Below are 17,223 nucleotides of genomic sequence, written 5' to 3' on the forward strand. Positions count from 1 at the left end.
GTCGGGCGGTGCGTTCCTGGACAGAGCATCAGCGTTGGTATTAGATTTTCCGGACTTGTATTTCGTATCGAAGTCGTACTCTGCCAGCTCTAAGCTCCATCGTAATAAACGGGAATTAGGTTTCTTGACGCTTTTTACCCATTTGAGTGGCTCGTGGTCTGTTATTAAAGTGAACTTCTGACCATAGATGTAGGGGCGGAAGTGATTCATACTCCAGTAGGCGGCTAAGAATTCTTTATCAGGTACCGAGTAGTTTAATTCAGAGGGCTTGAGGGCTCGGGATGCGTATGCTACCGGTAGGTCGGCACCGTCTTTATCTTGACTGAGAACTGCACCTATCGCGAATTTTGACGCGTCTGTAGTGAGCGTTAATGGTTTGTTGAAGTCCGGGTGTTGTAGAATTGGTTCTTTGCATAAACAATCGCGTAAGGTTTCAAAGGCAGACTGGTGTTCGGACGTCCAGATGAAAGGGGTATCCTTCTTCGTTAAATTGTTAAGGCATTTAGCAATTTTTCCAAAATTTGGAACAAATCTTCGGTAATAACCTAAAAGGCCAAGGAACTGTCTAACGTTTTTGGGACTTTTGGGGACAGGATACTCTTTTACAGCTATTAATTTACCAGGGTCAGGTTTTACTCCTGACTCAGTTATGAGGTGTCCGAGGTAAACGACTTCCTTGTGCAAGAATTCGCACTTGTCTGGCTGTAGAGTTAAACCAGCAGCGGTTAGTCGCTTCATTAGTTTCCGAAATTTAATTTCATGTTCTTGCAAGTTTCGAGCGTAAATAACTATGTCATCTAAATATACGAACATTTCGTTGCCTTGTAGACCTAGGAGGACTTGGTCCATGAGCCTTTGAAACGTGGCGGGGGCGTTCTTTAGTCCGAAGGGCATACGAGAGAATTCATAATGGCCTCTAGGTGTCGAAAATGCAGTTTTCGTGCTGTGATCCGGATGCATGGGAATTTGGTGGAACCCGGAAGCAAGGTCGAATGTGGAAAAGTATTTAGCTGAGCCAAGCTGGTCAAGGATTTCCGTGATATCGGGCATGGGGTATGCGTCGCCGACTGTTTTTTCGTTAAGTTTTCTGTAGTCGATTACCATACGCCATCGTTTATTGCCGTCACTATCCGGTTTTTTTGGAACGATCCACACCGGGGAATTATACGGAGATGAGGAATGTTTAATAAGATTTTGCTTGAGTAGTTTATCAACTTGGGATTCGATTTCGTCTTTGTGAATTTTGGGAAAACGGTATTGTTTGGTATGAATAGGCGTATTGTCCGTCGTGGGGATAGTCTGATGAGATAAATTGGTGTGGCCTAATTTATCACCTGGGAGATAAAAGAGATGGTTAAATTCTGTTACGAGGTTAAATATAGATTGTTTTTCGGTCTCATTCAAATGATCAAGATGTAAGCTGCTCTTTAGGACGTCCAATCTTTCTGACCTACTGTCAGTCAAGAGCACTGTTGCGGCACCGGGACAGGGTGTACTGTCGTCAGGGATAGGAGGATCGGATTGCACTTGCGTGAGGTCAGTGGACTGGATGGGATAGGAGGGGGGATTATTAGTCGGTCGCAATGTACGCTTGGCGGCAGAAAGACTAATGAGTTGCTGAGGAGAGGGCCTGGGTGCGAAACGAGGGTTTTGGCGCGGGCATCGCTGTGGTGGTTACTCGATGCAGTGGGCGTAGCGTTGGGCATGACTGTACTTAGTGGCTCGTCGAACTCGTCTAGGGTTACTGTTGGGGGTCTTATCTCTACGGCAGATTCGTTACAATTGAACGCGTGCGAGTAAGCGATGCCGTTCTGGTTTTCAACTAACGCTTCACCACATAGAACATTGTTGCCTAAATCGATGCGTTTAAGGTAACCTACTTTAGTGTCTGGGTTCGCAACTATTAGTGGGATGGCTTTCACGGTACGGGCCTGTATTGTAATTACGCGCGTTTTTTCGGGTGCTGACGAGGGTTCCTCGAATTTACTGAAGTGGATTGGCAATGAGGATCCAAGCATCAACGAGTTTGAGTTGAAAGAAATAGTTGCTTTCTCTTTTCGTAAGAAGGGCTGGCCTAAGATGCCGTCGTGCGGAATCGGAAACGAGTCAGGGACCAAGTGAAAGGTATGGGATTTATTATCAAAAATTATTTCCGTTTTTGCGATAGTTTGCGTCTTTTTGTCTGTTATACCAGTCAGCGTCAAACGTTCGTCGGTTGTTCGTCGTACGAGGGGCGTAACGGAACTTTCTTTGAGCAAGTTGACGTCTGCACCGGTGTCAATAATAAATGTAGATATTTTTATTAGCTCGGGGGTGTCGATCGAAATTAGTGGAGGGTCAGCTGAAGCTGTTATGAGGATATGACTTGAAGATCGGAACGCTAGTTGTTTGCATTGCTCGCGGGCGCGTTTTCCCCGCGGGCGATGTTCCCGTTTAAATGTTTATTTGAGCCTGCATTGCCTTGGTTATTACGCGGAAAGGATCTACATCGGTCTACTGTGTGGCCTCTGCGATTACAATTGTCGCAGTGTAGTTCTTGGTTTATGTTGCATTCATTGTGGAAGTGGCCCATTCTGCGACATTTGGTACAATATCTTTTACTTTGCAGACGTTGACATTCCGTGATGGAGTGACCCTGGTGGTTACAAAATTGACAACTGCTGGGCAGAGCATTAACGTGGCCAGCAGAACCGGTGTTCGGATCGAGCGCTTGGGCGTAAGGTCTGGGCTCGGTACGAAGCGCTGGTTGATGAGCGTAACCAGGTGTGGGCAATGACATCAGGGGGGGGGGGGGGGGGGATAAAGGAGGCCGCGGCGGGCACCTGAGACGGTGGAGCAGTATGGGGGGGGGGGGGGGGATGACGGCAGGCACATGGGTGTAGCGGGGGTAAAATATTGTGCAAAGAATTGCATCTGACGGTTAATTAGCTCGGCTTCTTAACCTTCGGCGATGGTGACGGCAGTTTCGAAGGTCGGTAATGGTCTGATAGTAGCGATTCTCCACTCCAATTCTGGCAGAAGCCCTCTAATAAACGATCTAGAGGTATCCTTCTTCAGATCCAGTAGAAGCGTTGCTAAGTCTGGTGGGTGCTTGGATATGATCGCTGTGCTTATTTCTTTTGATATTGCTCTTATTCTGCACGAGTAATCTATGATGCGCTCATATGGTTGTTGTGTAATTCTATCTAATTGAGCAGATAACTGGCGTATGGGGATATCCGGGCGGCATGCTCGGCTAAGGGCAGTTATGAGGTCCTCGACGTCATTACAGTTAATGCCTATTAAATATTGAGAAGCGGGGCCTGTAACCTTTGATTGCGCAAATTTGGCGAAAGTCATTTCATCCGAAACTTTTATAAGAGTCTCTACGTGACGTAATTGTTTTACAAATGAGTCAAAGGGCATGTTGTGGCCGTCGAAAGGGGGGATTGTCGGCAAGACATCTTTTACTGACCAAAAATTTGAACCGGTTTCGTTAGTTGGTGCCATGTTGGTTTAAGCAGGGTATTGCAAGTACAGGAACAAAAATATCAACTTAACACTAAGACTTAGAATAGACTTACAGGGCGAAGGTAAACGCAATAACAGAGTACAGCATGGTTCTAGGCAGCTGGACGCAGGTGAAACTTGAAGAGGCGATACACGTCATGCGTCGGCACGAGGAGGGTATAGATGAGGTACTCCGTGGCATGTTGATAAATAAGTGTTGTAATCCAGGTCTTAGGGCGATGTCACTTTCGGGTCCAGATTTTCGTCTTAACAGGGTTGCAGGAGTCCGAATGAGCGGGAAGGGTCCATTCAATATTTGTCGGTTCGAAAGGTGATGTGTTCAGATGCGGTGTGCGGCTTAACTTGGTTATCGCACTGAATTTCCACTCGCTACATAGTTATTCGACGTCGTACGTATCGATGAATTTCAATAGTACCAAAATGTGACGGAGTTATTGAAATTGGGGACTGTTTGCAGAGCCTGTGTCCGTGGCGAGTTGAATAGGTTCTGCATGCCTGTCACAGTACTTTGTGGGCCGGAGTTCGTTCGTAACACGGCTATCACTGATTGGTACGGCGTTAAAAATTTTGAGCACTGAACACTTTCGTAGAAAACATGCAGCACTGCACTGACGGGTAGGTCGACGGGCAAAACCGCTGCCACCAAAATGTTACGGGGTAGATTGCGTAGGCTCCGATGAGTGGTAATCGGAGCTTACTCCACGCCCAGCCAAGGTGTTATTTGGCTATTGTAGGGTCCGTTCACGTCGACTATGCACTCGCGTGCTACTACTCCCAATGCAGGAAGTGAATGGGATGGAAAGGGATCGGTATTAAGGGAAGGTAAACGATTTAAAGTATATGATTGTTTATTAGTGGTCAATGCAACGGAGTCGGTCAAGGGAAAAAGGTATGGTCTTGGTTTAGAGGGATAGGTGTCTTGCTTCCCTTACGTCGGTTGTCACCTTGTCGTGGTGTAGGGGCTTGGCGGTCGCAATGAATCTAGAGGACCCAATGACTAGGGCCCTAAGGTCCCTAGGCAAAGGCGAGACTGGATGAGCGACTACCACTAAGCACAACCGGCCCAGCCTCCCGAGGTTGGGTGAGGGAATGGTGAGGAATGAATGGGAAGCGAATGAATGGGAAGCGAATGAATGGGATGTGGTCGAGACCTCTGAGGAAATTCCTCCGAGACTAGCCAAGGCCGGACTAGTAATCCGCCGACCAGGGCTGTAAAAAATGTCTGTACCTTTCCTGTGGGTTTCTAGGAATCCGCAGGTTTGAAGTGGGAAAACCGCTACTTGCAGCTGGCTGGAGCCAATCGGAGGGTTGAATCTTGGATCTCGGACGCATGTATAGAGGATTACCTGGTCAGTATTTCCTCATACCCGAAGCTGGTAGGGTATTTCCGGCAAGGTCTTACCCGAATGGGGGCCTACCCTGGCTCGGATTGACAGGGGAATCCCCCGGACGGAAGACCCTAAAGAGGTGAGGGGGGAGGGGGGGATCGCATGGATAGGGCTGACCACCCGACAAGCTGAAAGCAGCTTCCGTGCGAGTACGGGGTTAGGGTTCTTTCCGGCGGGGATAGATGCTGCACCGCGGTGCAGCTGCCATGATGGCCGAACCGTCGTTAGACATAAATCATTTAAACATGGCTCAAACAAACCAAGCAAACAGAAAAAATAACAATGACGAGATGGATTTCGAAGTGTTCGAGGTGGACCCCTTCGCGAGAAGGACCAGCCTCCGAAGGTCACCACCACCGCCCAAGCGGACCATCAGTGTGGAGGCCCAGACGAGGGGGCTTGTGCCAATCCAGACGCCGCTAGTTCTCGTCGACTTAGAGGCGCCAAGAAAACAGGCGAAGGTGGACGCGTCCGGACCGAAGGGAGCGATCCCCAAGGCCATGGCCAAACAGGGGGCAAGGACGATAAGTTGCCCCAGTGCCACCAGCAGCGACGCGGAGGTAAGCGGTAGGGACTGCCTGAAGTCCCTGATTGCTCTCATCGAGGGCATGAAGGGCTTCGCCCTAGCGCACAAGAATACCAATGTGACGCTAAAAGAGGACACGGCCAAGGCGGCCATAGTCGCCCGCCAGGTCGAAAGGGCCTGGAGGAGGATGGAGGAGGAGCTGGAGGCGCCTAAGGCTCCACACGTGACTGGGGACAAGGCGACCCAGACAACACGGGAACCACCACCACGACAAGAACCGGCAGCCGGGATGATCCGGGAGGCTGCAACGACCAAAAGAAAGGAGATCTCTCCGACCGCGGGGGCGGTTGAAAAGCGACCCAGACCCGAGGAGAAGGAAGAGGGGAAAACCGGAGGCTGGAGCGAAGTGGTGAAGAGAGGTCGCCCCAGGAGGACATCCAAACCCGCTACTACGGCGCTCCGACCAAACCAGAAAGCGGCAGCCGTGGCCCAACCAAAGGGTGGACCCAGGAGGAAGCCGGTTCGTCCCGACGCGATCCTCATAAAAGTAACAAGCGGCAGCAAGTACGCCGATGTTCTGAAAAAAGTCAAGGTGGGGGTGGACCCAGCCAAGGCTGGGACCAACGTCACCGCGGTGAGGAGGACAAGGGGGGGCGACGTCCTTCTAGAGGTAAAAGGATCCGGCGGCGTCCAGGCTTTGAGTACGGTGGTCAGGGGAGTTCTGGGGGAACAGACAAAGGTCTCGACCCTGGAGCCGTCCATGACCGTGGAGGTCAGGGACCTGGACGAGGTGACGACGGAGGAGGAAGTAAGGGCGGCTTTGTCGGACGCCCTGAAAGCTCCCCTGACGGCACCGATGAGAATGAGGGCAGGCTTCCGGGGGACGCAGGCCGCGCTATGCAAAATCCCAGAGCGGACTGCGCGCAAGCTAGTTGCCTTAGGCAGAATAAGGATAGGATGGACCGTCTGCCGGATCCGTGAAAGGATCACGGTGGACAGGTGCCACCGATGCCAGGGATATGGGCACCACGCTGCCCAGTGCCTCGGCAGCGACAAATCGGATGCGTGCAGAAAATGCGGGGAGAGGGGGCACAAGGAGAAAGAGTGTCCCAAGCCAGGACCGAGGTGCACGCTATGTGTAGGGCGTAAGGGCGGACCACTTCTTCGGGAGCGGCAGATGCAGCGCCTTCAGGGAGGAGCTCCAAAAGGCCAAGCTGCGACACAATAGGCGGGCCACCACAAGGGTGCCAAACCATGGGGAAGTGGAGAGTACGGGAAGGGTGGGCGTAGAGCCGGTAATGCTCTCCCCCACCACAATGGGAGTGGCGTTCGGGCGGAGGCTCGAGTTCTCCACTACAACATGCCAGGAGTGAGGGGGAATGCCACCACGGGACCCGGGGGCGGACCTGGAGTACTGATACTCTAGGTAAACCTTAACCGGAGCCGTGCGGCCCAGGACCTGCTGACCCAGACCGCTGCTGCTCAAAGGGCCGGGATACTCATTGTCTCGGAACCCAGCGGCGCGGGAAAGCAGGGGAACTGGCTGGTGGATCGGAGGGGAGACGCGGCAATAGCGGCGACGAACAACCTCCCGGGCACCCTCGCGCTGGGGGGCAGAGGGGAGGGGTTCGTCTGGGCGAGAACGAGTGGCTTAACCATTTTCAGCTGCTATTTCTCGCCCAACGTCGCGCCCATCGACTTCGAGGCGCAGCTGGACGAGCTGGAGAGCTGCGTCAGGGCGGCAGGGGGTAAGACCTTAGTCTCCGGGGATTTCAATGCGAAGTCGCCCAGCTGGGGCTCCGCGAGGCTCGACGAGAGGGGCCAAGCCGTTGCTGAATTTTTGGCACGGCTTGATCTGACCCCCATTAACGTAGGCGGAGCCCCAACCTGGCAGAGAGACAGCACTGGCTCTGCGTCAGTAATTGACATTACATTAGCCAGCCCCAGCACAGTCCCGGAAGTCACGGATTGGCGAGTCCTGGACGACGAGAGCCTAAGCGATCACCACTACATATACATGAAGTGGAGGCCCAGCTCAGCAGCGACGCGTACTAGGCACCAAAACAACGAGGACACCGGACAACGGGGATGGGACACGAGGAAGTTGCGCAGGCAGGCTATGACGAGCTGCCTCGAGCGGCAGAAGGACCACATGAATACCGGTAGGGCCGACGTGGACAAGCTGATGGCCACCATCACCAAGGTATGCGACGCGGGGATGCTCAGAAAGAGACCCCCCAGAGGCAGGACCGCGGTGCACTGGTGGACAGACGACATTGCCCAGCGCCGACGGGAATGCGTCAAAGCGAGGAGACAGGCGCAGAGAACCAGGGCCAAGGGAGAGGACACGGAAGCCAGTTCTGCGAGGTACAAGAAGGCAAAAAAGGCCCTCAGGGACGACATCAAGGCCAGCAAGGCGAAATGTTGGGAGGAACTAGTCAGACTGGTGGACGATGATCCGTGGGGACTCCCATATAAACTCGTGACCAGAAGGCTGGGGGGGTTGCGCCAACCGGATGACCCAGGGACTGTAGAACGCGTGCTCGAGGAGCTCTTCCCAGCGCGTGTGGAGCCACAGTGGCGGAGCCAGCGGGCACCGGACGAGCGAAGGCCGGAACCCTTCACGGTAGCGGAGCTGGGATCAGCGGCCAAGAAGCTAGGTAGGGGAAAAGCGCCACAGCTGGATGGCATCCCGAATGAGGCCCTGGCAGTGGTGGTCGAGCACAGCCCGGAGCTGCTGCTGGCAACCTTTAACGAATGCCTGACCAAGCGGGAATTCCCCGAAAGCTGGAAGAGGCAGAAACTGGTACTGCTGCCCAAGGGTCCAGTAGAGGAAGGTGGGCTGCAGAAATATCGGCCGATCAGCCTGTTGGACACGACGAGAAAGCTGATGGAGCGACCGATCCATGCCAGGCTGGACGCAGCGCTACACGACGCAGGGGGACTAGCTGAGAGACAGTACGGGTTCAGGCGGGGTAGGTCTACCACACAAGCGATCGGCGAGGTAGTAAGAATAGCACGGGAGGCGAACGAGCGAAAGGGACGGTTTGCGGCCCCCTGCTTACTGGCGCTTTTGGACGTCAAAAACGCCTTTAACGCGGTGGGGCACAATACCATCCTGGAAGCGCTCGAGGACAAGAAAAGCATACCGGCGTACCTCCTAGATATGGTCGCAAGCTACCTGGGGAACAGGCTGCTCGTGTACCACACTAGTGACGGTAAGAAAACGCGCCGGCTCACGGCGGGGGTTCCACAGGGCTCGGTCTTGGGCCCGCTCCTGTGGAACGTTGCCTACGACGGCCTACTCCGCATGGACTTGCCTGCCGGGGTAACAGCCGTTGGCTTCGCTGATGACATCGCCCTGGTGGTCACGGCGCGAAACGCTGAAATGCTGGAGGCGACAACGAATGAAGCGGTGGCCTCCGTGTGGAACTGGCTCCAAGCAAGGGGACTGGACCTGGCTGAGAGGAAGACCGAGGTAGTTGTACTGACGAGGAGGCACACCTTAAGGATTAACCCCATCAAGGTGAAGGGCCACGAGGTAAAGCCGGCCAGCAGTGTCAAGTACCTCGGTATAACGATTGATGCGAAAATCAACTTCGCCGATCATATTAGGAGGGTTGCGGACAAAGCGGCAGCGGTAACAGCGGCCATATCCAGGCTAATGCCTAACCTGGGAGGCCCGTCCGCGGGCAGAAGGAAGCTCCTGGCGAGCGTGGCGTACTCGGTGGCACTGTACGCGGCACCGATATGGGAGGGGGCCCTCGGAGTTAAAAGAAACGAGGCCAGACTGGAAGCGGTCGCCAGGACCTGCGCGCTGAGGGTCATAACAGCTTACCGTACAGTGTCCACCGAGGCGGCAATGGTCCTAGCCGGAATGGTACCACTCCGACTCATGGCGGAAGAAAGGGGGAGAATTGCAGCCAGAGGGGCTGAGGGAACCGGACGAAGCGGCCCAGCGGGAGCCGCGATAAGACGGGAGGAAAGAATGACGACGATCGAAAGATGGGATGCCAGGTGGCGGGAAGGCGAGAAAGGCGGGTGGACCAGGCAAGCCATCCCAACGCTGGGACCCTGGCTGGACAGAAGGCATGGCCATCTGAATTATCATCTGACCCAGAGACTCACCGGCCACGGCTGCTTCGGGTCGTACCTGAAGAGGATCGGCAAGGAGGAGGACGCGCGGTGTCATCACTGTACGGCGGAGTGCGACGACCCGGGGCATACCTGGTTCCGGTGCCCGGCCTGGGAGGCCCAAAGGAACGACATGAGAGAGACAATCGGCCGGGTGGGCAATATATGCGAGATGGCTCGCGCCATGCTACAGAGCCAGGCTAAATGGGAGGCGGCTGCCCGGTATATTACCAACGTCCTCCGGGAAAAGGAAGCAGCGGAGAGAGCAAGGAGGCAAGCTGGAAAAACGGGAGAACCTATGCCCGGACCGGCGGTTAGACCGGTGGTCAGGCTGACTAGGGGGGGGGCAGCTGGTTGTGAGTGTGACATCTCATACGCACACTCGGTATGCTTTCTCAGCAGCGGCTACCTGCACGAAGTGGGCAGTGCGATCTCCCCGGCGAGCGGGGCCATCACGACAGAATGGGCAAGGGTTGAAAGGCTGGCTCACGAACATGCCGCCAAGCAGTTCCGATGTGGGCAGCCCCGGCCTCCGGCTACCAGGCCAGCGGAAGAGGGAGCGATGGTCCGGATGACCTACGGTGATGTGAATTACTTAGGTAATAACCGGGCCATCCTCTACCTCAAGAGACGGTATGGGGGGACCCAGAAGCTGGTCAACTCGACCAGCCCGCTGAAAATGCACCCCCCCTGGCGTGACGCGGTGGTGCTGGACGGGACAGTGTTCACCGCCAGCTGCCAGTGTGGCAGCTCGGCGGAGCACAAGCGTGTGTTCCCGCACTACCGCACCACCGTGGAGACCGGGGTTACCAAGTCCAACTGGAGGGTGACGGTGGAGGCGGCAAGAACCGGCGTGGCGGTGCAAAGAGGACACCACATCCGCACCGCGCAAAACATGCTAGTGCAGTGCGGAAACAGTGAGGTGAAAGGTGACGAATGGAGGGGGTGTACAAGACAAGGTGCGCGAAGACACCCCCCCATGAACAGGTGAATGTTAACACTACGTAGATTAGATTAATAGGAATAGGTAACTAGGCTGATTAATGAATATATTAATCAACAACAGCCAGTAAGGTATGAGCGCATATGATCTAGCGTACCAGCATCAGTTGGTACGCTGGCGTATGGTCTAGAATAAGTAAATAGGATAATAGTAATATTAGTAAGGACACGGCGCGCGGCAGCCTGGCTGAACAGGTCAGTGCCACCCCACAAGAGGAAGTGAGAGGCCAGGAAAACAGGCCGGCCACAGGGACGGGGTGAAGTAATGCGAAACCGGTTCCGCCCCGTCCCGGGTGATGAGCGGAGGAGGGGTTTTAGCCGGTAGGAATCCGGCACTATCCGACGATATCCATACGAACAACCGGATGTCTTTGAAGATTTCCCCTTCGCCGCTGAAAAAAAAAAAAAAAAAGGTGTCTTGCTTGAGCGCTGGGATGGATCTACCTGGTTTTGCGGGATGTGGCAGGCAAGCTAGCCGCGAGTTACAGGAGAACCTGCTGACTCGCGAACGATAAGAGTAGACTACAGAGCGTAAAGTAACTAAGGGCGTGGGAAAGGAATATGAAGTCTGGAGGACGTAACACGGTAACGCTGATTTTTTACCAAAAAAGGAAGAAATTATTTTTTTTACTCAAAAGGACCGTTCTTTTTTCGCTGAAAAAATTACAAAGTCTTCCAATATGTGTGACAATATCGCCAAAAAATCACCAGAATGGCACGGATCGAGGTTCTAGGGTAAAAAAAATAAAACCACACAAATTCGGTCGAGGTTCCGGTATAAAAAAATTAATTTGTGTAAAAAAATTATTTCTTCCTTTTTTGGTACAAAAACAGCGTGACTGGAATATTGTCACACATATTGGAAAACTCTGTAATTTTTCAGCCAAAAAAGAAGGGTCCTTTTGAGTAAAAAAAATAATTTCTTCCTTTTTTGGTAAAAAATCAGCGTTACCGGAAAGTAAAACTTTTTTCAAAAATTCCTCTCGAAAGCTAACAAAAAACTACAACTTTTATGTCGAATCATTTTTTTTCGGTTATTTCAAGTTTCCGAGATATATTCAATGAAAAAAAACGGCAATTTCTCAAGTAATGAATTAAAAAATCTGAAAAAATTCACATAGAGTACCTTTTAGTAGTACTTTGATATAACCAATTATGGGGCAGATCTGAGATGGTCGAAAAAAAAGTGGCCGAGTTGACGGAGAATCTCTCATATGTGGATGACATAATCACTGCGGTCCCTTTACGCTATCTGTCTTTAACCATTTCCACCCGCGATTACAATTAATTTCTGAAGTAGAGTGCCATCGTCAGATTAGTTTTTTGGATGTTCTAATCATTAATGATAACCAGCTTATCAAGACTGACTGGTTCCATAAGGTCACTTGGTCACGAAGGTACCTAAATTTTCGTTCTGACCATCCCAGATCATACAAGATTGGAACGATTTATTGTCTGGTTGATAGAGCGATTAGACTATCTAGTATTGAATTTCATCACAAAAATTTGTCCTTGATTCACCATGAACTACGTAATAACGACTATCCAACTCCGCTTCTTAGCAAACTTATACATAGTAAATACAATTCCATTTCGTCTGTGATCAGTTCCAACAACAATAATGGTGTATCTGTTGCATAAGTTAATATAAAAAACTTTGTTTCTATCCCGTATGTTGCTGGCCTGTTCAAGTCTCTCAACAGAATTTTCTCTAAATATAATATCCAGTTTTTGGGTAAAAATGCAAATGATTTATCCTCTATGTTTGACTCTGGAAAGGGTCTAGTACCCTTGGATATGCGCTCTTGTGTAGTCTACAAAATTCCTTGCAACCAATGCAACATGTCCTACATAGGTCAAACAAGTAGGCAACTACATACGAGAATAACTGAACATAAACGTAATATACATGAGCATGATGATAATTATACAGCGCTGACTAGACACGCTATCGATTTTGGTCACACATTTAATTATTCTCCAGCCAGCATTTTAGATGTCGAACCAATGTTTTACAAAAGGTTATTGTTAGAAATGTGCAATATTGTTGCACATCTCAATTCTGTCAATCGATGACAAGATATCGAACATCTGAGAACTGTTTACACCTCTGTGATATATCAAATATAACTATTAATTACCGACTGAGCTTGCTCTTGATTTTACCTTCCTAACATTTTCTTACATCTATTTAACTCGTTGAATCTGTGCTTGCTCTGATAATGATTGAAGTCGTTCTCCTTTCATTACATTCGAGACGATTCACATGTTCAAAAGTGAGCTAGTCTCGGAATTTGTCGTTTGCGTGATTTTATTCAAATTTACCAACCAAGATGAATGCTTGGGAGTTTCGCATCGCAGTAGTTGTGTTTTTGTAAAATGAACATTTTTAGTTTTTTCGATTATTCGACCGTTTATTTATTACTACTACTTGTTGTTTCTTGTTCTTCAAAAATTGAAAGTGCCATGTCATCATCAGGTAATTTCTCTTAATAATATTAGCACAATCAGCTTTGCTTATCACATAAGTCTTCTACATATTAATTTTGTGATAATTAATTGTATTTCATAATTTTTTTCTCTTCGTGACGGATGTTCTTAAATAAATTGTTCTGAGGAGGGCCCCCATCCGGGCTGCAACGTTAACACAAAAAAACTGTTTTTGTTATGACCTTTATATCCAAGAATAATATTGACGTAACAATTAATTAATCTGTAAAGCTATCTGATTCCCTTGAAATCTATATCATCCAGACTGCCCAAAAAGTCTAATGTACACTTGGGAACAATGAATCTGAGACGGCTAATTTTTTATACTGGACAGTTATGTTGGCAATACAGAGAAATCTACAGCGCCGTAGTGGGCCGACCGCGAGACAAACTCAATCTCAATAAACATAATATAACCCAAGACCATCGAATCTAACCTTGGAATATCGCGGGGATAATTACTTGTTGGATTGACACATCAACAAGTATTTCAAGGTTAGATTCGACGGTCATGGGTTACGTTATGTTTATTGAGATTGAGTTTGTTTCGCGCTGGGCCGACTACGGCGCTGTGGGTTACTCTGTGTTGCCAACATAACTATCTAGTGTAAAAAATTGGCCATCCCATTGACAGATTCATTGCCCCCAAGTGTACGTAGTAATGTAGTCTAATAATCTAAAATTCGTGAACCAAGGATCATTTGCAAACTGGGTTTCCTTTCATCGATAATAAAGGGACTAGATTACTTCATAGTTCAGGTATAGAATAAGTACAATGAACATACATCGATAGCATCACTTTTCAATGGTAAACAACCAACTTATTATTTCTGAATGCATTTGTGAAAATGATCAATACTATATTACTCACTAAATGCCTCCAATTGTGTAATAAATTCATGGGATTTGATGCACAAGAATGTGTTATTTTGTTTTACAGAAATGAAATTCAAGCTATTTTCAAGAAGTTTCCAAAGCTACCAAGCACTTGATTATATACCAACCAACCTCGAAGCAAATGATAAATGATAATGCTGTAAAGCTATATTATCGGTCTGGAGGTTCAGAAGTCTGTTTGTAAATTTTACCGAGACTCACCCTATTGATGTACTCGAGGTAAATTCCGTTCCGTTTTCCCGGGAATAAATTTGACAGATACTTTTCCTCTTCCGTCTGCGTAGAATTAAGGGGATCCTGATGCGTTGTTGGCAAGAGATGAACTTCCCTGATATATGTTACCAGTTCAGAGTTATCCATAGGAACACTGTGTACGTACTCTTTCGTCATATTGATGTTGAAAGCCTTCCTCCTGCACGTCAGTAAATTCATATATTTGGATTTTATTAGATGTATCTGATACCCATTCCCTAGTATAAACATATTGCACACATTTTTATTCATGGCCTCACTCGTCGCCCGCGATCAACCTATTTGCGGATTCACATTCCATACACTAACGGCTTAGTAGTCGGGGAGCTATAGTTATCTAAAGCGCAGGTTGTATGGAGAGTATTGAACACAAGTTTTGAAGTGATAATAGGATTCTTCCTCCTTGGCCTGTGTTTTCTTTCATTGTGCGTAAACAATGTACTTGACGTAATGACGCAGTTGACAACTAGTCGAATTGATATTCATTGAAATCGACAATTTCGTGCATATTTTATTATATTTCAATTGTTTTATTACACGAAACTGTACAGTTTTTCGAGATTCACTTTATTTGAGAATTTAGTCATTTTATGTAATATATTGTGACGTTAACGATTTTTTGCGAGCGATCCGCTCCTGTAAAGACCGCGCCAGTGTAAGTCTTTGTCCTAAAGAAGTAACAGAGTTGTGTATTTATTATGTGAAATATGTAAATGAGCTTCGCATTGGAAAGGAAAGTTAGAAGTTAGAAGTTAGTATCTTTTGAATCAAAAGTCTCTGTTTATGTCTATCTGTTCCTGTGCTGATGCGAGGTTTGAATCCATTGCAGCGTGGTTACAGACGCGAGTTTTTCGGTTCATCGTCCGAGCTTCTCCACAGACGAGCCATATCAAGCTGGAACCGCCACATTCGAAAATCGAAAAATTTCCTATGGAATAATTAAGGGCTAATTGGAGGCTGATTAAATGCTCTATTTTCGAATTAAATGCTCCGCGTTTTTTAAAAGCAACCTGTGGTGGTGCCAGCTTGACATAAACCTGGAACCGTCACACCGAAAAAAAACGGAAAACACGTGAAATTTCGCAAAAGTGTTAGGGTCATAATTAAAGGCTAATTAAAGGCTCTTGGAATTCCTCATCTTTGAATTCGTTGCTCGGCGTTTTTCAAAAAAAAACCTGTGGCAGTGCCAGCTCGAGATAAACCAGACTTAAAAAAAAAACGGGAACGAGGCCAAATTTCAAAAAAGTGTGAGGGTCATAATTAGAGGCTAATTAAAGGCTCCCGGAAAACCACCCGCTCGAATTAACTGTTCCACCCCCGAGGGGTGGAAACCACCAAAAAACTCGAAAAATCGGTGTAACTCTCGGACGCAACAACTTACAGAGTTCGTACGCACGTCAAAATTACTCTAGAATTAAAGGCTCCCGGAATATCATCCGCTCGAATTGACTGCTCCACCCCCGAGGGGTGGAAACCAACAAAAAAATCGAAAAATCGGTGTAACTCTTGGACGCAACAACTTACAGAGTTCGTACGAGTGTCAAAATTACTCCAGAATTGAAGGCTCCCGGAAAACCACCCACTCGAATTAACTGCTCCACCCCTGAGGGGTGGAAACCACCCAAAAACTAGAAAAATCGGTGTAACTTTTGGACGCAACAACTTACAGAGTTCGTACGGGCGCTAAAATTACTCTAGAATTAAAGGCTCCCGGAATATCATCCGCTCGAATTAACTGCTTCACCCCCGAGGGGTGGAAACCACCCAAAAACTAGAAAAATCCGTGTAACTCTTGGACGGAACAAGTTACAGGATTTCTAAAGGCGTCAAAATCACTCTTCAGTCAACGACTCTCGATACACTGCCCCTACAAATTAAATGCTTCACAGTCCACCCACAAGAGTGTGATTGACACACGAACTTTACGAATCAACGTAGCAGGTGGATGAAACAGGAACCAGGATTTTCAATGCGAAAAAATGCTCGTGTCGCGTGAATTCGTTACGCAATTTTTGTGTCTTGTACTTTGATTTCAGCATCGTCACCAACGAACGTCATCCCAGCGCAAATGAAGCATTGTTCTTGCAGTTAGTGATTTCACTTGTCTGGATTGCAGGTGAGTGATGGAGGTTATTTTCTATGTACCTTTCTCCACACTATAAACATTATTCGTCACCGCCACCGACGGCACCATCACAGGAACTTAGCCCTTTCTTCTCTTTTCAGACACTATCTAGAAAGATAGTCACAATGGTCTAAATTGTGCTACAGGCTTGAGAAAGTGAGTGCTTTATATAAAGAAAACTCCTACTCCAAATTTCAAATCTTCAGAAGCTGCCAATCTTTTTTATGGCCTGGGAGTCAACGATAGCCGGGTCGTTTTGGCAACATCAATTTATTTAATGAATCATCCGTGCAACATATAATAGTAATATGAACATTCTCCAACGCACCACCGTGACGAGGGCTTACGGGAGAGCTTTATTCACGATCAAAAATCAACAAAAAAAATTCATAGACGCATATGCGAAAGTGTTTTTACACATTGATTGGAACATAAGAATTTCACAAAATATCGTTTTTCGCCTGAATTTCACGACTGGACTCGTCTTTCACCCATATAAGCAGGCGTAAAAAAATCTAAAAAAAATTGGTATTATCAAGGATGAAATTAATTGCGATGCTTTTTTTTATAATAACGAACACGAAAAGAATAGTGTTTCACCTATAAGATACAACGACGGTCGTCCAGGACTGTGAAACTGCGTTGGGCATGCGGTACATGAGCGAAGAGGTTAGAACGCTGCATCTCTACCTGCCTTAAAGACGATCGTTGGTGTTCTGAATGATTGGAAGACTATAGTGAAGCTGTTTTTTCCATGTTATACGTTTACTCAGTGAATAAATTCAAACTCTGGCGGATAGTTGTAATAGATCTTTTACCGTAAGAATCGAGACTCAAATATACTGGTAAAATTCGCAAAATTTCACGACTTATGCGGGTGGAAGACAAGCGTGTCGTGG

The 17,223-nt window shown here is 48.4% G+C and overlaps 1 protein-coding gene across 3 annotated transcripts in view; it reads right to left on the bottom strand.

Annotated features, from left to right (window-relative positions):
- The window catches only part of LOC124294004 (protein Star-like), a 113,137-nt gene that overhangs the window by 70,590 nt on the left and 25,324 nt on the right, over positions 1 to 17,223 (bottom strand). For all 3 annotated transcript variants that reach the window (XR_006903887.1, XM_046737336.1, XM_046737341.1), the window contains one exon: positions 14,149 to 14,359. Coding sequence is in view for 2 of the 3 variants with exons in the window: in XM_046737336.1 (XP_046593292.1) it covers positions 14,149 to 14,359 (211 nt within the window). In the remaining variant the exon portion in view is untranslated. The remainder of the gene's footprint in view (positions 1 to 14,148; positions 14,360 to 17,223) is intronic.

The sequence above is a fragment of the Neodiprion lecontei genome, chromosome 1, assembly GCF_021901455.1.
Source record: "Neodiprion lecontei isolate iyNeoLeco1 chromosome 1, iyNeoLeco1.1, whole genome shotgun sequence".
Lineage (NCBI taxonomy): Eukaryota > Metazoa > Arthropoda > Insecta > Hymenoptera > Diprionidae > Neodiprion > Neodiprion lecontei.